This window comes from Pelodiscus sinensis, chromosome 19, assembly GCF_049634645.1.
Source record: "Pelodiscus sinensis isolate JC-2024 chromosome 19, ASM4963464v1, whole genome shotgun sequence".
In the NCBI taxonomy this organism is placed as follows: Eukaryota; Metazoa; Chordata; order Testudines; family Trionychidae; genus Pelodiscus; species Pelodiscus sinensis.
Window position 1 is genome coordinate 24506606 of NC_134729.1, and position 19977 is coordinate 24526582.

At 49.7% G+C, this 19977-nt stretch overlaps 2 protein-coding genes across 6 annotated transcripts in view; both read left to right on the forward strand.

Moving 5' to 3' along the window:
• Window positions 1-619, forward strand: part of LOC102457986 (scaffold attachment factor B1) — a 44280-nt gene extending 43661 nt beyond the window's left edge. For 2 of the 3 annotated variants that reach the window (XM_075903089.1, XM_075903091.1), the window contains exon 21: window positions 251-619. In XM_075903089.1, coding sequence (XP_075759204.1) covers window positions 251-380 — 130 coding nt within the window. In that variant the 3' untranslated portion in view covers window positions 381-619. Of the gene's footprint in view, window positions 1-179 lie in introns of all 3 variants that reach the window. The other variant, XM_075903090.1, reaches the window with a different exon arrangement.
• Window positions 620-12372: 11753 nt separating this feature from the next.
• The window catches only part of LOC102461827 (disintegrin and metalloproteinase domain-containing protein 10-like), a 34109-nt gene continuing 26504 nt past the window's right edge, over window positions 12373-19977 (forward strand). For all 3 annotated transcript variants that reach the window (XM_025180195.2, XM_075903093.1, XM_075903094.1), the window contains exons 1-3: window positions 12373-15481; window positions 17341-17491; window positions 18168-18286. In XM_025180195.2, the coding sequence (XP_025035980.2) occupies window positions 15409-15481; window positions 17341-17491; window positions 18168-18286 (343 nt within the window). In that variant the 5' untranslated portion in view covers window positions 12373-15408. The remainder of the gene's footprint in view (window positions 15482-17340; window positions 17492-18167; window positions 18287-19977) is intronic.

Sequence of the window (19977 nt, forward strand, 5' to 3'; positions counted from 1 at the left end):
CCAATTCCCTTCCCTCTGTAGCAGTCATTCCTTAGAATGTTTAAATTAATCAGTGAAATCTTTTGAGAGAATAAATATAATTTAGTGATACAAAGTATAATAATTCAAGAATGTTTTTGTCATTGATATAATGACAATGAATAATAAATCTTCTCATTTTATCTTCGTATGAATGAAAGTCCTACAAGAAAGAGTTGCAGTGAAAACATAAACACTCAGAAGAAAAATTAGTGTATGAATCTCTTTGTAGGCGTGGAGGCTTCATGCAGAGTGGCAACCAAGGCCAGATGATGCATGGTGGAGGGATGCAAGGGGAAGGATTTGCAGGCCAGGAAAGAGCAAACAGACCCAATGACCCTCGTTTCAACCGTCGCTACTGAATGTGTTTTAATTTTTTAATGTGAGATGGCAACAGAGCTGAATTCTCTCTTACCCCAGGTTACCTTAACTGTAACTGATGGGTTACCATAAATGTGTAATTTTTTTAAGCTGCTGCCACATTATATAACTCAATGCAATGTGAACTCCTTTGTTTTTGTAATGTGTTGTTCATATCCCCATCTAAAATGTTTGACAATGAAGCATTCCATTTTCCATTAAAAAAAAAGTTTACAGTTAACTGTCTTCTGTCTCACTGCTTCTGCAAATGCCAGAGTTAGAATTGTATCAAGATGTTGAAACTGACTGTGAGGTCACATGACAAAGGGGACTACAAATTTAAAAGGATTCTCTCACCAGCCATTTTAGGTAGCAAGAGAAACAGACTAGAGGGAAAAGAAAAAGAACTGGCTCTGAGGACACGGAGAAGACACTATAACCAAATTCCATGTCTCTTGGGATGGAGAGGAAATGGACAAGGATTTATTTGCAGTGTTTTGTTTTTCCACTAGATCTCTCCAAATCCCCTTGTGAGAATTGTACTGGAAAGAAGGCACTTTCATTCTGGAGGGAACACTGGATGTGGTGTCCCAAAGCAAGACACAGGACTTGTTTTCATAGGTTCGTCTGCACTGAAAAGTTAAGTCGCAGTAGCTCAGAAGTGGGGAAAAAACCCACATTCTAACAGCTGTGCTGACAGCTCTGTCAGTGGACGAGAGCTTGATCGTTGGAAGCACACTTGTTCATGGAGATGTTTCTTCGTCAGTAGAAAAACTTCTTCCATAGGGATAGGCTGCATCTATGCTATGAGATTATGGCCACACGTCTGTCAATATAGTTGTGCCCATAGCCTCTGTAGTGTAGCAATCCTTACTCAAGGGATGCTCTCGTGACAGCTGGAATCCAGAGTGGGTCAGAAATCTGAGGAAATGAGCCCTAAGCTTAGCAGCTGAAATTGGAAAATGAGGGTAACAAAGGGGATTGCAAATAGTGGTTTTAATAGAAGAGAGAGGATCGCATAAGGGGGGAGGGAGTTGGGTTTCAAAGGTTGACTTGGGAAGGTTAAAATTTCTTTAAAATACCAATTTCCTTCTGTGCCACTAATAATCCCTGAGACAACTAACATGGAAATGTTGCTTATTTTCACCATACTACCTGCTAGGGATGGGAATGGTTTACTGCTTTTGATTAACTGATAGGCCTGGAGCAGCTCCCTGCCTGTTGCAGGCAGTGGCAGGGACCAGAGCAGCACCAGTCTGTGGGGGGCCCTAACACATTGAGGCCTTTTTGATTTTGTGTTTTTAGTGGCCAGAAGAATAACCTGTCTGCTGCAAACACCCAATCACAGAGTGACTGACTCAGAGTCCTGTGCACCTAGGATTTGTCAGCTGCCTCCCAGCTGGACTTGAGAAGGCACCTAGACCATATAAATGAGAGATCTAAAGGGGCAAAAGAGAGCGGGAGTTGTAAGGCAGGGAAGCTTGGGTGTCCTTGTTCCCAGTGCATGTCGAGATGGCAGGTGCCACCCCACACTCCCGTGGCAGTGTTGGACATGGGAGCTACACACCATTGGGATGAGGTGCACTGTACATCTGAGCTCTAGGATCGATAAATGAGGATACTGCAGTGTGGATGTCACATCACGGTTGCAGTTACTGACAGCTTCCAAGAACTGGGAATCTGACATTGACATTTGCCCTGGACAGCACCTCACACCAGTGTGATCTCAGGACCTTTCTCTTGGGTCAGCAGGGGACTAACACCCACCCCATTTGCCCGCAGAGCCTGGCCAGCCCAATAGGGTCCCTCGCCTTCACTCCTGCCACGTCCCTTCTGCTGCCTTCTCTCCAGCTTTGTTCATGACCTTCTGCCACATCTCCCAGTGCCTTTTATGGAGCTCCCCTGCCTGGATGGTATCTTCAGCAGTATTCCCCTCTCTAACCATCTGGTGTCTTCCTACCCCTTAGCAAGCAGACTGGGATCCAGATAACCCTCTGTCTTTCCTGTCTGAGCCCCTGCCCTCACAGGGTTTCTTGTGATGCACCTCTCTGCCACCTTCCCTTAGTGGGATGGGGAGGGTCTTGTCTGTGCACAAGGCTCAGCTCCCTGGCTCACCAGCCATGACAACACCAGAGGCCGCCTCTGAGCCCATGCTCGCCTTGTGGTGTCTACAGGTCAGTGATAGGCACTATCCAGGCATGTCCATGAGCATCCAGCTGCTGTGCAGCTGGAAACTTGTGTTCATGGCTTCACTGCTTCAAAAGAAGCAGCCCTCCCTGGCTCTACCAGGTCACAGGCAGCATGTAGATGTGTTTACTGTTTGTTTAATGAAGTACGGAGATACTAGTGATAGTAAGTAGAAGCACTGGGGACAAATGGTCACGTAGTTTTCTATGTAAAATCAAAGCACGCATTCTAGAAGCTAGACTTGCTGAACGACAGAGCCCTGGGTGGATTTCGCATCCATATCTGCAAAACTGAACTGGCATTCATTGTTTTTTTTTTTTGTTTTTTTTTTGAGTGCTTGCTCATCTGTATTCCAATTGAGGGGTGTGTGGGCTGCATGCATAATTGCCAGAAAGTTTTTATCCTAGCTTGGGGGTGGCCCGTTGGCCAAATCTGGCCCACCTAGCCGCTGGATCCAGTCTGCCAGCAGTCTGGAGCCTCAGGGAGGCTCCCTGTGTGCCCCACCCCCACCAGGCTGAGTAAAGTCAGCTGTGGGGCCCTGTTTCTCTTTGAACAGCTGAAAGCGGGGGGGGGGGGGGTGACCACTCCCATTGGTCACTTTCTTCGCACACTGTCCTTCTCCACACCATTCCCCCGCTTCCCCCCCAATCTGGCTTGCAGTTGTTCATAGAAGCACATGGCCCTGCAGCAGGGGCATGGAAGGCAGGGAGTCTGCCCAAGAAACCTGCTGAGCTGCTAGCCAGGAGTCACCCAGGTACGTCTGACCAGTCTCTGCCTCTGGCACCCCAGACCCACCCTCCCCTCAATGTTCTTCCCCTTGTATCCCCTACCCCACATAATCCAAACCATGCCTCTCATCCTGCACCCATATCCCCTCCCAGATCCTGCATCCCAATTCCTTGCCCTGGGTCACAATCCAGGTCATGTACCTTAACCCCCTGCTCCAGGTCGCAAAGTGCTTTTGCGGAAAAGCATCCTGCCAATCTAGATGAGCTTTTGCGGAAAAGCATCCTGCCAATCTAGATGTGCTTTTCCGAAAATGCTTTTAACAGAAAACTTCCGTTAAAAGCATTTCCGGAAAATCATGCCAGTGTAGACGTAGCCCTTGTGTCTTACCTAACAGCCCTTCTTCACACTTCTAAGTCATGTCACAACTTATTCACATTTTACTGATGCACAATTGTGATTGCCTAGTGAATGGATCACTGAAGCTGTGTGTTGTATTCCTAGTGCAACCACTGGTCTGATGAGTGACCTTGAACAAGTCATGTCCTGCTCCATGCCTCAGTTTCCTGATTTGTAAAATAGGGCTAGTGATACTTCCTTTGTAAGCACTTTATGATCTACTGCTAAAAAGTCCTATCAAGAGCTGGGTGTTTGTAGAGTGTAGCACTTTGGTGTTTTTTAAGTCCTGCAGTTGAAGGTGAGAGGCATCCTTTTGTAATCAGGTGTTGGACACAGTCCAGAGTTCCTCAGGCACATCAGTGGACTTTATAGTTTATCTCCAACAGGAGAGTGGACACTGAGCATAATAAAATCAACGTACTCTAAATTGTTCCATGGGGTGGTTGATTTTATTATTTATACTGTTCACAGTCAGAAAAGAGTTACCCGTGTGTTTGTGATCTCAGCTGCACCCAAAGGTGGCGTGGTCAGAAGTCCCTGGTGCAGTGTCCTGACTGTTATCTTGATCTGTTCAATGATTATAACAATTTGGCTGCATGTATCTGCTCCCCTCGTATGTTGCACTGGCTTTGCACAGAGAGCCAACACAGCAGACTCCAAGAGAACCCCCGAAGACACACAATCAGATAAGAGATGAAGGCATCAGGCCAGGTTTATTGTAAATGAAGCACAGGAATAGCTCCCTGGAGCAGATGCCTACAGTGATGCTAAGAATGTGTGCCGTGACAATGGACTCTGATCAGTCAGTGGTGGGATCTCTGCTGTCCCATCGGCTGCACAAGGACAACCTCCTTAAGGTGCATTTTTGTACATGGGTGCAAAAAAGTGACACATCACACCTGACACATCAGGTTGCTACCCTTGCACGTTACCAAGATACTGTTCCTTAGCTTGTACAAGGTGGGCCAATCAAAATATTGCTATTTCATCATGTTGTTTTAGAACCTGTGGTAAACCTGGGTCAGTATGTGCCTGTTATCTATGGGGAGTGTATTGGGAGCAAGATGTTTAACAAGGTGGTGTTCTGTTACCATCTCCCTGGCCTGTGCTTAGTACCTCTTAGTGCAGAAACACTCAGACCTATCAGCCCTATTCTTGCCAACTTCTGTGAGCAGGACCTGCCTTTAGCTCACAGCTTAACTTGGCTTTATATTAGCAAAGTCTTGACCATTGTGTAGGTCTCAGACATCACACCAGGCCTGTGGCTTATCTTTTAGGCCCTCATCTTACTACAGGTGAATCTCCAAAAGCCACTGCCATTTATAATTCTATTGAGCGTTTAATGCAGCTGGAAACAAGGAGTTAAATTCAAGATGAGAGCTTAGCTTAGTTTGTGTCCCAGATAGGGTTACTGGATGGTTTCAACAAAAATACCGGACACACCTGACATTATATCACAATCTACATTACATCTTATTTAGAAAATACCAGATATTTATATTTTCTCATTTATATTTTCTCAATTTGTTTCTCAAACAGAAAGCTCAAATACTGGACTGTCCGGTTCAAAACCGGACACCTGGCAACCCTAGTCCCAGAAGTTTGAGTAGACAAGTTGCATTTTCCGCCCGGTTCCATTTAATGGCCATTTTAGACTGGATACACACAAGTTATCTTTTACTTGGTCATAGTATCATAGAGCTGGAAGAGACCTCAGAAGGTCATCAAGGCCAGCTGCTCTAGGCAGGACCAAACCCAACTAAATCAACCCAGCCAGGACTTTGTCAAGCCAAGACTTAAACACCTCTAGGGATGGAGACTCCACTACTTCCCTAGGTAACCCATTCCAGTGCTTCACCACTCTCCCAGTGAAATAGTTTTTCCTAATATCCAACCTAGACCTCTCCCACCACAACTTGAGACCATTGCTCCTTGTTCTGCCATCTGTCACTACTGAGAACAGCCTCTCGCCATCCTCTTTGGAACCTCCCTTCAGGAAGTTGAAGGCTTCTATCAAATCTCCCCTCACTCTTCGCCCCTGCAGACTAAACAGACCTAACTCCCTCAGCCTCTCCTCAGAGGTCATATACTCCAGCCCCCTAATCATTTTGGTTGCCCTCCGCTGGACCCTCTCCAATGCATCCACATCCTTTTTGTAGTGGGGGCCCGGAACTGGATACAATTGTGACGTAGTGGGGGTATCTGGCTGGTTTCTATGCTGCTGGCTCTGGGGTAACCCCCACTGGCTGCCGTGGGTACCACGACCCAGCAAAACAGGATGAGTCACTATGCAAACGAGTATGGCCAGCCACCCCCCATGGAGAGGAACAAAGGAAGGTGGAATGCTGCCCTGGCTGGGGGGCAGGGCTGGAAGAGAGTTCGTGAGTTCCTGTCTGGAAAGCAGGGGAGAAGGAGCTGGGGAGGGGGACTGGGACTCCCCTATCTCAAGGGGGGCACTGAGGCCTCTTAGCCCCAGTTCCTGTAACCAGATTACATCTGTGCTGCGCTGTGCTGGAGGAACAATAAACAACCTCCATTCTACTGGCTGGTGAAGTCTGTTCATGCCATTTCGGGGTGCAGGAGACGGGGGACCCCCAACGCGCCGTCACAACAATACTCCAGATGTGGCCTCACCAGAGCCAAATAAAGGGGAATAATGACATCTCTGGATCTTCTGGCAATGCTCCGCCTAATGCAGCCTAATATGCCATTCTTCTTCTGGTAGTCCCCGTGGGTGCTCCACTTCTGGTGTCGGGCTGGTCCCGGCGCCGCAAATCGGAGCTTTACAGAGCTGTGTGGCCGGACCACGCGCGTGCACTCTCGTTTCGCACCTTTCATCTGCTGCGCGCTGTCCGGCTCCCGCCAGTTCTTCTCATCCGCCTTGGGTCACAGACGGAGCTTCTCCCCTTTCTCCTCAAAGTTTCCCCCTTCTCCCCTTCGGTTGCTTGCCGTGGGGAAAGTTCATAACTTTAAAACTTTAAAATATATAGCGCGTTTAGCCCCGTTGGCAGACACGGTGAAAAAAAAAGAAGAAACCGAGAAAGAGCAGTGCTATTTCATACAGTGTTGGCGTTTTTCTGTTGCCTGCTCTGGTTACCTGAAAAAATAAATAAATAAATAAATAAATAAAATATAAAGAAAGTAAAAGAGAACAAGAAGAAGAAAAGTGAGAGAGAGAAACCGGGGACGCATACAAGCGGCTGCACTTAGCCTGCGGTAACGTTCAGTCCCCAGAACTCAAAATGCCGGGCTCCCCCGGTTTCAAAAAGTGTGAAGGTTGTGCTGAGCCAATGCCGGTGTCAGACGGGCACTCGGCTTGTATCCGCTGCCTTGGGGAGACTCACATCCCCCAAAAGTGCACCCACTGTGCCAGCCTAACGACTAGAGCCCGCAAGGAGCGGGAACGTCTTTAAAAGAGATCCTGTTTGATAAGGCTCTCATGCCTTCCACTGCCTCAGGATCCTCTGCCTCGGACCCCACGGCTGATAAGCGGAAGGCTCCTTCTGAGGCTATGCCCTCATCAAAAAAGAGGAAAGCCTCTCCTGCTCATTCCCTGCCAGCTGCTCCGCAGTCGCGGGTAAGCGCAGGTGACAAGCCGGGTACTTCTCGTTCGAGGGTAACCCGTGCTCCATCAGTAAATAAGCCGGCCGGCACTTCAGAATCTCGACAGCCCCCGGCACGGGAACCTCACCCGGCACCGGAGCTTCTTAAAGAGACTGATGCAGCGGCACCAGCTTTATCGATGCCGGCTGCTGAAGTGCCTTTAACCACGGCCCCTCACAGGGAGCTGTCCTCAGCACCGGCAGGGGATCAGCCCCTCCTCAGGTGCCTGCTTCACAGCCCTTAACCCTTCACTCTCCAGGCTCTACACAGCCAGCAGCATCAACACATAAATCAAATACCCAGGGAATCTCCCGGTGTACCTCGCCAAGGTCTTATCACGAACCATCCCCTCACCGTTGTGCTTCTACGCACCACGCAAGAGATCATAGGCGTTATTATCACCGCAGTCTCTCATCTCGTCACTATTATGATAGAGAGCGTAGCTGTTCACACCAGAGATATTCTAGATCTTCTCCTGCGAGACGCTCACGATCACCAACTCATTCACCAAGAAGTACATATTATGTCAGGTATGACAGTACTTGATCTTCTAGACGCTTGTCCCCTGCAAGGTCTGACCGGCACTATACCCATCGTTATAGACCGGACTATGTTGAATCATCTCATCGCAGTCACTCTCGATCTCATCGCAGGTCTCCATGTTCCTGTAGGTCAGTTAGTCCACGCTCTGTGCGTTCGGAGATCTCCAAACATTCTCCGCTACGACGCCCCATACCTTCTCGTTCCCCCACACATCGATCACAAATGTCAGATCTAGAGGAAGGGCAACTCTCAGAAGCTGATCCGGATATGTCCCCTAATACCGGTTCACCACAGCCCTCTAGGGATGAACTGCTGTCCTTGGGCAAGAAGTCACCACCGGACGATCTTAAAGAATTCCAAGACCTGTTTAAACGTGTAGCGCAATCTCAGGAGGTGCAGCTCACTGAGTCTCAAGCTAAAGAACATAAGTTGTTTAAGAATTTACACCCTAAACAACAAAGAAAGATTGCACTCCCGGTAGATGATGCCATCTTGGAAGTGGCACAGGACATCTGGCAGACACCAACATCGATACCGCCCACCAATAAGAAAATTGATAAAAAGTATTTTGTCTCATCCAAAGGCCTGGATTTTCTTTTCAATCACCCTCAACCGAATTCCCTGATAGTGGATGCGGTTTGCCACAAGAACAAAATGCCCCAATTTAAGAATTCCCTACCGGATAGGGAGACAAAGAAACTGGACCACTTTGGTCGGAAAGTTTACTCCTCCTCAACCTTGCTACTGCGGGTTGCCAATTATGCTGCTCTGTTATCGAACCATAACTTTGATAATTACTCTAAGTTACCGGAACTTATGCAACACCTCCCTGACAGTAAGAAGTCTCTCCTTAGATCGGTTGTCCAGGAAGGTTTCACCGCATGTAGAACAGCCCTTCAGATAGCCGCGGACATTGCCGACACAGCCGCTCGAGCGATGGCAACAGGCATTGCGATGAGGAGAGCTTCCTGGTTATTGTCAGCGGGAGCCCCTAAGGAGTTGAACTCCAAAGTGGAAGATTTACCCTTTGATTGCCAGAAGCTGTTTGCTTCTACTACCGATGAGATCCTCCATTCTGGCAAGGACTCTCGTATGACTCTCCGTTCTCTGGGGATGTACACGTCACCTTTTAAACGCAGACGATACTATCCCTTCCAGAGGAGATATGATTATTTCCCCTATAAGCAGCAGCAGCAGCAACAGCAACAGCAGCGTGGATCCGACCAGCCTAGATTTAGACAGTGCCCTCAACGTAAACATCAACAACAGAATCGCTCTGCTGCTTGGCCTTCCCAGAAGCAGCAGGTTTGACTCCCGTGCGGAGGACTCGAACATGTCTCCACCGGTCAACACACTAAAGCCTACAACCACCACCACCACCTTATTCCACCACCACCTGAGGCCATTTCTTCATCGATGGGCCACCATTACCTCAGACCGATGGGTCCTAGAGGTCATATCATCGGGCCTGACAATCCCGTTTGCTTCAATCCCTCCTACCACTCCTCCCACCCCATCCCTTCTCAGGGACCCATCTCATGGGGCCGCTCTTCGAGAAGAGGTTCTTCACCTGCTCGAGATTGGAGCCATAGAGAGAGTACCCGACAAATTCCGGGGCAAAGGGTTCTACTCCAGGTATTTCCTAGTTCCCAAAAAGTCCGGGGGATGGAGACCCATCCTCGATCTGAGGGGTCTAAACCGTTTTATCCGAAAGCAGCGCTTCAAAATGACCACCCTGGCCAAGATCATGCCAGCACTAAACAAAGGAGACTGGTTCGCAGTCCTAGATTTGCAAGACGCATATTTCCATGTAACGATACACATAGCGCACAGGCGTTTTCTCAGATTCGTAGTGGGCGACGACCATTTTCAATACAGGGTCCTGCCTTTCAGCCTCATTTCAGCCCCAAGGGTGTTCTCCAAAACACTAGCGGTAGTGGCTGCCCATCTTCGAAGGATAGGAGTCGCTATCTTCCCCTACCTCGACGATTGCCTCATCAAGGCACGCACCCAGTCAGAGGCACAGCACATGGTAGTCGCAACTCAGGAGTTGTTCGACTCCCTCGGCCTTATTGTGAACATTCAAAAATCACACCCACTACCAACACAAATTCTAAACTTCATAGGAGCGCGTCTCGACTCCCAGTCAGAAAGAGTCCACCTCCCACTCGAGCGTTTTCAATTAATACAAGACCTGATAAAAACAGTCTTGCAAGCTCCAATGCTCCCGGTACGTGTATATCTCCAGCTTCTGGGGCATATGGCTTCCACGACAATCATAGTGCGCCATTCAAGGCTACACCTCAGGTGTCTGCAGCATTGGCTAAGCATGGTGTACAAGCCTACGGACCACAGCATCCGCAAGACTGTGGTACTTCCAGTACATGTCAAGGACTCCCTATTATGGTGGACGAATCACAACAACATGTTGTCAGAAGTCCCATTCCATGCACCGCAACCGTCACGAGAGATAACCACAGACGCTTCTCTCATCGGCTGGGGTGCCCACATGGGCACAAAAACAGTTCAGGGTCATTGGTCCACGACGGAGATGATGCTCCATATCAATCTTCTCGAGCTTCGAGCCGTGTTTCGTGCCTGCAAACACTTCAAGGTATACATAAGAGGCACTGTCACCAGGATTCTCACAGACAATGTAGTGGCAATGTATTACGTGAACAGACAGGGCGGTGCCCAATCCCGTTCACTTTGTGCAGAAGCGATCCGCCTCTGGAAATGGTGCATTCGAAACAACATCTCTATAGTCGCGTCATACTTACCGGGTGTGAGCAATACCACAGCGGATGCACTGAGCAGGTATTTCCCCCAGGACCACGAGTGGGTGATCCGCACAGATGTCCTCCGAACTCTCTTCCATCAGTGGGGGTTTCCGGCGATAGATCTCTTCACCACACGTGCCAACGCAAAATGCAGAGCCTACTGTTCCAGAGCGGGAGTGGGCCCTCACTCTCTGGGAGACGCATTCCTCCTTCACTGGGGCACATCACTCTTGTATGCATTCCCCCCTGTTGTACTCATTCCCAGAGTACTCGAGAAGATCGTGATGGACAGGGCACGAGTGATACTCATAGCCCCAGCGTGGCCCAGGCAGCCATGGTACTCAATTCTTTGGCAGCTCTCCGTACGAGCACCGCACCGACTACCTTGTCTACCGGATTTGCTGACACAACAGAGAGGCTCCCTGCGTCACCCGAAGCTGGATACTCTGCACCTCACTGCATGGATGGTACATGGTTCAGCGAGTCCGAGAATCTTTGTTCGGACCAGGTGAAGCGTGTTCTCCTGCACAGCAGGAGAGATTCCACCAGGAAAACTTACCTGTCAAAGTGGTCCAGATTCGTGCGATGGTGTGCTCCTAAGCTTCTAGACCCCTTGCTTTCGCCGATGCATGTCTTATTGGACTATGTCCTCCAGCTACAGTCAACTGGACTCGCCATTTCATCACTTAAGGTCCATATAGCGGCGATAGCTGCCTTTCACTACCCCGTTGAAGGCAAATCAGTTTTTTCTCACCCCATGATGGCTAGATTTCTCAAAGGATTGGCTAACCTCAACCCACCATGGAGGCCTCCGCCACCTGCATTGAGTCTTGACCTGGTACTTGATGTCCTAACTAGGCCACCGTTTGAACCGTTGGCCACGGTACCACTACCGATGCTTACAATGAAGGTACTCTTTCTTCTGGCCATAACATCAGCACGTAGGGTGAGCGAGTTATCCGCACTAATGTCAACACCTCCATATACAGTCTTCAACCTGGAATCAGTGATACTGAGATCTCATCCAGCCTTTCTACCTAAAGTCTGTACGGATTTTCACATAAACGAACCAATTGTTCTGCCATGTTTCTACCCAAAACCGCATGCCTCTCAGCGAGACGCTCTCCTGCATACGCTCGATGTCCGTAGAGCTCTGGCTTTCTATATAGACAGAACCCGTACTCTACGTAAGACGGATCGCCTCTTCATTTCAACATCGGGGCCTTCTAGGGGCAAGTTCTTATCCGCCCAGCGCATTTCTAAACTGGTTGTCTCTTATATCACGACTTGCTATACTATCTGTAAGAAGTCTCTCACCTCGCAGCCTAGAGCTCACTCAACACGAGCAGTTGCTGCGTCTACAGCTTTCGTGAAAGGTGTCCCTCTTTGTGACATCTGCCGGGCTGCGACTTGGTCTTCTACTTCTACCTTTTCAAGACATTATGCAATTGTTCAGCACTTCGCCTCTGACTCAGCAGTAGCCATGGCAGTGTTGCCTGCTCCTCAGAATACCGATTCCGAAACACGCGTTTAACCGAGATTACTGCTTCGGAGTCACCAGAAGTGGAGCACCCACGGGGACTACCCGAAGAAGAAAAGGAAGTTACTCACTTCGTGCAGTAACGATCGTTCTTCGAGGTGTGTCCCCGTGGGTGCTCCATGACCCGCCCTCCTCCCTGCTTCGGAATCTTGTCTTTCTGTCTTTCAGATAGGCGGTAAGACGAACTGGCGGGAGCCGGACAGCGCGCGGCAGATGAAAGGCGCGAAACGAGAGTGCACGCACGCGGTCTGGCCACACAGCTCTGTAAAGCTCCGATTTGCGGCGCCGGGACCAGCCCGACACCAGAAGTGGAGCACCCACGGGGACACACCTCGAAGAACGATCGTTACTGCACGAAGTGAGTAACTTCCTTTTAGCCTTCTTGGCTACAAGGGCACACTGTTGACTCATATCCAGCTTCTCATCCACTGTAACCCTCAGGTCCTTTTCTGCAGAACTACTGCTTAACTGGTTGGTCCCCAGCCTGTAACAATGCTTGGGATTCTTCCGTCCCAAGTACAGGACTCTGCACTTGTCCTTGTTGAACCTCATCAGATTTCTTGTGGCCCAAGTTCTTGCGGCTCAGTTCCTTCTCTGCCGTCTTCAGCAGCAGATGGAGCTCCCCTTCAGTCATCCTCTTTCAACCCGAAACAACAAAAATCATTAAATTCCCACTGTTTTTCTCTCATATCCGAGTTTTTATGCCTTCCTTTCCTGTTCATTTAATAAAAAAGTTTTCTTCGTTGTTCTTTCACTTCAAAATGGCTGGCTCTCCACACTTTAAACACAGCAACTCTTGTTACAAAGCCATGCCAGCGTCTGACACTGCATAAAGTGTCTAGGAGAGGCACATCTGGTGCAGAAGTGCTCCCATGGCTCGAACCTCACAGCCAGAGAGAGACAGGACCGCGCCAACAAACTGAAAACTTTCCTGTATGAGAAGTCGTTACAACCTTTGCGTGGGGACTCTCCCTCCAAAAACAAGGACATAGACAAGACCGGATGCATGGAGCAAAGTCATCCCTCTACCTCTTCTGACAAGGCAAAGGCAAATGCTCAAGTCTTTCCAGCTAAATCACTGCCCCCTGCACCAAGCTCATTTAGGGTGTATGAAGGCGACAAGCCACGGCACCACCTAAACAACCGGGGCCACACAAGAGGGCCCACTCTGAGCCCAGGCATAAGTCGTCAGCACTGGCAGCCCCGTCATCCATAGCGCCGACCAAACATCATAGATCAGCACTGAAGACGGCACCGGATGTGGCACCCGAGAGACCCCGCACCTACATGCCTCCTCCTAGGGTGCTGACGCTGACCCCATCCTCAGCACCATGACATAACTGAAAGACCATCTCAGACATTCTATGGCACAGATATCCTGTGATTCCTCATGTCGATGGGCAGGCCCCCTCAACGGTCCCTTTTGCAGGGCAAACATAGTCCATAGGCTCAGTTCCTAGCAAATGTCCCTGGATCAAAGTTAGGGTTGCCAGGTGTCCAGTATTCACCCGGACAGTCTGGTATTTTCGCCTCTTGTCCGGTAAAAAAATTCAGAGAATACCGAACACCTAAAATGTCGGGTATTTTCTGATTTTTTTTCCCCAGCCAGGATGCAAAAATGCCGGGCACCTGGCAACCCTACAAACACTCAGTGCCCTGCCTCTCCCCCAAGACTCCCCCTGGCTCCTAACATTCCCAGCCCCCACGCTTATCTGGTTCCGAAAATTAACCATGAGGAGTAACGTTAGTTCAAACCAAGGGGTTTGGTTCAAACTAACACGTCCCGGCGTGCACTTTCACTTTTGAAACAGCTGTTGATCGGAGTAACGTGCCGGCGAGATCATGCTAATGAAGCGTGGGATATTTAAATCACCGCTTCACTGACTATTTCGAATGCCTACATTTGCATCCATAGTTCGAACTAGGGTGCAAGTGTAGACATACCCCCAGAGTGAAGCACCCATGGGCCTATCACTTGAAGAAAAAAGGAGAGTTATTCACCCTGGGCAGTAACGGGGGTTCTCCGAGATGTGTGTCCCTTGGGTGCTCCACTACCCTCCCTTCTTCCCCTGCTTTGGAGCCTCTTTGGGGCTAGAACCAAGGTAGAGAAGGAGCAGAGGCCCTGTGCCATGCACACGCCTAGCAAACACCAGTGGCACAAGGAGATGCTACTGTGTATGTGTGGTGCGGTGGTGCACTGCTAGAAAAATCTCCGGTCTCTGGCACGAGGACGCATCAGCACCCACCGGGACACATCTTGAAGAACCCCCGTTATCGCTCAGGGGAGTAACTCTCTTATCCCTTCCCCCTTTTCTCTCCTGTCTATTGGGATCATAAGCACTTCGGGACAGGGCCGGTCTCACTGAGGGTGCCTAGCAGCATGTGCTCAGCTCTTTTTCCAGCACAACCACAGCAAACACGCTAAGGGCATAACCACGTCTCCTTGCTTGATTCTGTGTAGGCCTGGGGCTTGCCAGTGACTGGGGGGAGGCATCATTTTGCAGAAGCCAAAAGTGCAATGCCTTGAAAGGAGGCTGATTCTCAGAAGGGAGCCCCCGCACTTGGGAATCTGTGGCCCTCTCAGATGCCTTATGTTGGGCATCCCAAGGCAAAGACTCGCTTTTGGGACTCTGGACCAGCTGCATTTTAAATGTATTTACCCGCCAACCAAGCCTGGGTGTCCTGTGTGCTGGTGCCACCCTCGCTGTGGCCAGGGCTGGTCTTAGTGACTCTCCATAGACCCCCATAGGTGCAGGAAGGACCAGGGGGGGTTGCAACACCCCTGAATTGAAGTGGTTTCCATTATATCCAGGATTTACAGTTGGGTTCAATGGCCCCAGCACCCCCACTATACAGACTGTTCCCCCACCACTGCAGACCCAGCAGTGACTGGACACGTCTCCTTTCTGCTTGTTGCTCTTCCCTCCTCTATTATGACTGATGCATGGAACGGCCCAATGGGATTGCTAGGCTAAATGAGGGAGGCTAGACACACGCTGCTGAGAGAAGGGACAGCGCTGAAGGGTTTTCTGAAACTTCGGGACTCGGTTCGCTCTGCTCCCGACGAAGTTAGTGGGAGCAGCCCGTGTGCTCTGAAACAATCTCGTCCCCCACATGCAAGGTGTGCAGCACAAACAGGCAAGTCTGCACAGGCAGGGCATGGGCGAGGATGCATTTCCCTGGAAGTGATGCCCTGGGGTGAAGAATCCTTCGCTTGGCGTGCCTCACAGGGCGCGTATCTCTGCCAGCGCCATGCTTGCTTCTCGGTGCTTTACTACTTTCGCTCTGTGCAGCATTGTTGCTTTTGCCAAGACGGGTGGCTCAGGTAGGCAAAATTTTGCTCGTTTGTGCTTTCTTTGCAGGCTGAGAAGTGACTGGAGCAGTGAAGGGATCATAATGCTGTATCCTTAGAGCAGAGAGGTTGCGGGCGGCAGCCTTGTTTGCCCTGGAGCCAAGCCAGATCCCCAGGATTACTTAGCTGAGGCTTATAACAGCCCCGCTGCAAGGGGGAAAGTGGTCTGCAAAGCTTAGGGCACGTGAGTGCCACCTGGCACTAGTGTAAATGGGGAGCGACACACCTGCAGCCCGTGATGTAAAACTGTGTGAAAGTGGCATAGGCGTGGGAACTAGGTTTGCGGGAGGGTGCTGTAGCACCTCTGGGCTCTCCACCGCCACCCCACGTGCCAGGAGCTCGGCTTCCATCCCCTTGCCAGCTGGCTTTGCTGCCAGCCCCATGCGCCAGGGAGTTCTGCCAGTGCTTGCCCATGGTCCTGGCTGCTGGACTGTGTACCAGGGCTTTGCTCCTGACCTCTGCCCCGGGGGAGGGGTGAACAGGGGTAAGGGCCCTGGATTTCACACACTCCCCTCCCCCACTTAAAAATGTCCCTGTTCCTAACGGCCTGTTGAGGCCCGTCCTCAGCACCTGATCTGAAAAATGCGCCAGCCTGACTCCCGCCTTGTGCCCTAGTGAAGTCGCCAGCCATGGCCCTGCCCCCTGGCATTCTGCATGAATCACCCAACTGTCTGCTCAGACTCTCCCCTCCGGCAGCTTGGTTCTTGTGTGAGAAGTGCTGGCAGCGATGTTCACCTCCCATCGCTTTAAATGGCAGTTAGGGGCCTGCAACCCTTTGGCGATCTGGGTCTCCACTCTGCTCGGGACCAGACCTCTCCTGGGGGGACAGGGAACGGAGACACCTGGCCTGATAATCAGTGAGAGCCCATGAACACGTCGCAGCGTGTGAATATAGCAAGGTGTGATCGCCAGGTGAACCCAGCTGCAAAAAACAATGCCCCCTCCCCCACTTCATTCCCAGCCCAACATTACTTAATAGTATCTAGAGCTGCCGCAAGCTCCTGTTTGCGCTGGGGTACCCGTGTGACTCCGTGTACTGGGGTCTTTGAAGAGGGAGAGTATGGCAGGGACCTTGTGGATGGGAAGGGGAGAATTACATTCAGGGATCACACACTGATGCTGAAACTTTGAGTGAGGTCACTGCAGCCTTTGTGCGGGAAAAAAAGCTTTGCTTGTGCAAGGACTGCAGCTGTGGTCAGCCAGCAAGTCAGGTTCATTATCCATGACAAGCCGATTTTTGTTGGAAGAGCAGGTATAGGAAAGAGCTAGGTGTGTTCTGTAAGTCTCTCCTGGTTCTAACCCTGTATTCAACTAGGTCGCCTCACAGGCACTGCCATTATCACTACAGAGTCTCGCAAGCACTGCTGTCGTTACAAATGGGGAAACTGAGGCAATGAAGGCACATAGGAAATCTCTGGCAGAGCCAGGAACAGAAGGCAGGCCTGCTAGGGTTTGTCTCCACTGCACGAGGGAGCATGACTTCTAGCCCAGGCACATGCTAGCACGCAAAGAGTAATAGTGTGGACCTCGTGGCTGAGGCAGCTGCATCCGGGCTACCAAGCTGTGCTTGGATCCAGGGTGTCAGGAAGGCTTAGAATTGGGCAGCAGGTCTGAGCTCCAACCCATGTTGCAGTGTCCATGCGGCTATTTGTTAGCATACTAGCTTGAGCGGAGCTAACGTGAGTCGGTCTTCCCAGCCTGGCAGGCTTCCCTTAGTGCCCAGCGCTGTGTTTTAACCACCAGACCATTTCTTCCTCCAAAAGTAACAGAGCAAATGTAAACCTGCTACTGCCAAAACCTGCATTCACTCTTCTGTCTTCCTCCCTTTGCAGCAGAGTGTGCTGGATATTTACGGTCGTTCACAAAGTACCACGAGAGAGTGTCTTATGACAGAGCAGCTTTAGAATGGATGCATCAGAGGGCAAAAAGAGCCACAGAAGAGCATGACAAAATTGTTCATCTAGAATTTCAGGCATATCAGAGGTACCTTTATTCTGTCTCTTTAAGGACAGTGAGTGTATATGGGTAGAATCCTACTTGGGTTAAAGTCGCTGCCGTTTGCAAACCATTAATAAGCTGAAACCAAGCTGATCTGCTCTATATGGACCTACATGTCTGCTGCAGGAACTGAGATAACACATTTGCTCACTCTGCTTTGTTTTGGACTGTAGACATGGTATTATTATTACTGATCGCTTGTACCAGCACCAGCGTGATTACTTGCAGGCCCTTTGAATATATGGAGCAGGACCTATTTATGTATAAACCTATATACTTGGTGGTGCAAAAAAGGACATTACAGACTTCACTATGGTGCATGGTTTAAAACAGACGGACAAATTTCAACGTGATTTGTATATGTCGTAAGGAACATTTGACTTCTACAAAACAAGTGTCTGTACTTAGGTATTTTTAATATAATTGGAACTTTTAATCATTATTGTTTTAATAGGTAATAAAATAAATTGTCTAACTCTCCCGTACATGCGAAAAGAGCCTGGAGCAGCACCTATAATCAAGTGTGGGCCTGTACGTGGGGTAACCGACTGCACATACCTAATGCCAGCCATGTACCAGGGTAGCCCCTGGGAGCTCCGGTCACAAACCAGCACCCCTGAAGTTGTGTGACCAACTCTTCACCTTTTCACTTACCTTCCAGGACATTCAAGCTGAGATTAAGCAGGGACACAAGCGCCTTTGCCAGCGACTTTGAGGTAATGGGGATGGCCACCTCAGAGCCTGCAGATGTTTCTTTCGTTTACTCCGGTGTCTTGCAAGGTAAACATTAAACCCAGCCCTGCAGAATGAAATCCTGCACTAGGATGGCCAGAGCTGGGCACGCAGGCGAGGGGAACTCCAGGGCCCCTTCTATTTCAGGTCTTTTCACTTAGTAGTGCTGGTGGTTCAATGCTGCAAGCCCCTATCTGCTGCTACATGGGCTGAAACCCAGCAGACTCGTTCCACCAAAGCCACAGACAGCAATACAGGTCTCAATTGTACTAACAGCAATTTGGGGTCCTGATTTGATTATGCGTTGTACTGCCAACGTTCCCAGGCATTGGTGACTTGTAGTAGCACACGACCAAAATTAAATGGGGTGTTCCACTTGCCTCCCCCCCATTCCTCTGAGTGGCTCTCCCTGCAGCCACTTCCCGCACAGGAACCAATTATCCATGTTCCCAGGAGCCAGCCGACAGACTAGCAGTATGACATGGAGGTCTGAGTTTGGTCTGGCACAGCCTGGAGTGTCAGCAGTGGCTGGGAACATTGCCAGGTGCCCACACCATACTCAGGGCAGGGAGCCTTTTGATTGCCCGGTGGCCATTGTAGCAGGAACCTCCATGGCTCCAGCCACCAGAAGGGCATTCACAGTGATGAAGAGTCTTGAAAGAAGGGGTGGAACGGAGGGGGAAGGGTGGATTTGGAGCCTAAAGGGGTTCTAGGACCATGTGAAGCATTTGGATCCTAGCAGCTCAATGGGGCAGAATTCATCCGGGGCTGCAGTGCTGTGGATACGTGCATGTGCATGCACACTGCAAGCATGCAGCTTCTTGGGGTGCATGTCCACAGGGAGCAAGGAAGGGCTCTGTAATATCTTACCAGCCAATACTGCACTAGAGAGCCACTAAAACTGCCAGACAAGGAGCAGTGCTGGGGCCCTATTGCTGGGGAAAGACCCAAAGGCTGGAGTAGGCAGGGGCCGAGGGTTCCATATCCTCTTTGCTGGAGGATAGTTAATGTGACGCCAATTTTAAAAAAGGGCTCTAGAGATAATTACAGGCTAATTAGTCTAATTTCAGTACCAGGAAAATTGGTTGAAACTGTCGTAAAGAACAGAATTGTCAAACACATATGAACATAATTTGTTGGGGGAAAGGTTTCTGTAAAGGGAAATAGCGCCTCACCAATCTACTCCAATTCATTGAGGCGGTCAACAAGCATGTGGACAAAGGGGATCCAGGGAATATAGTGTGTTTAGATTTCCAGAGAGCCTTCGACAAGGTCTTTCACCAAAGTCTCCTAAGCAAAGGAAGCTATTGTGGGATAAGAGGGAAACTCCTTCCATGGATTGGGTAAAAGATAGTAAACAAAGGGTAGGAATAAATAGTCAGTTTTCAGAATGGAGAGAGGTAACTAGTGTTGTCCCATAGGGGTCCATACTGGGGTCAATGCTGTTCAACATCTTCATAAATGATCTGGAGAAAGGGGTGAACATTGAGGTGGCAAAATTTGCAGATGATACCAAGCAGACTTTGAAGAGCTTCAAAAGGATCTCACAAAACTAGGTGACTGGGCAACAAAACGGCAGATGAATTTTAATGCTAATAAATTCAAAGTAATGCACATTGGAAAAAATAATCCCAACTAGATTACTGATATAATAGGCATCACAGAAATCTGGTAGCGTGAGGACAATTAATGGGACACAATCATTCCGGGGTACAAAATATATCAGAAGGACAGAAAGG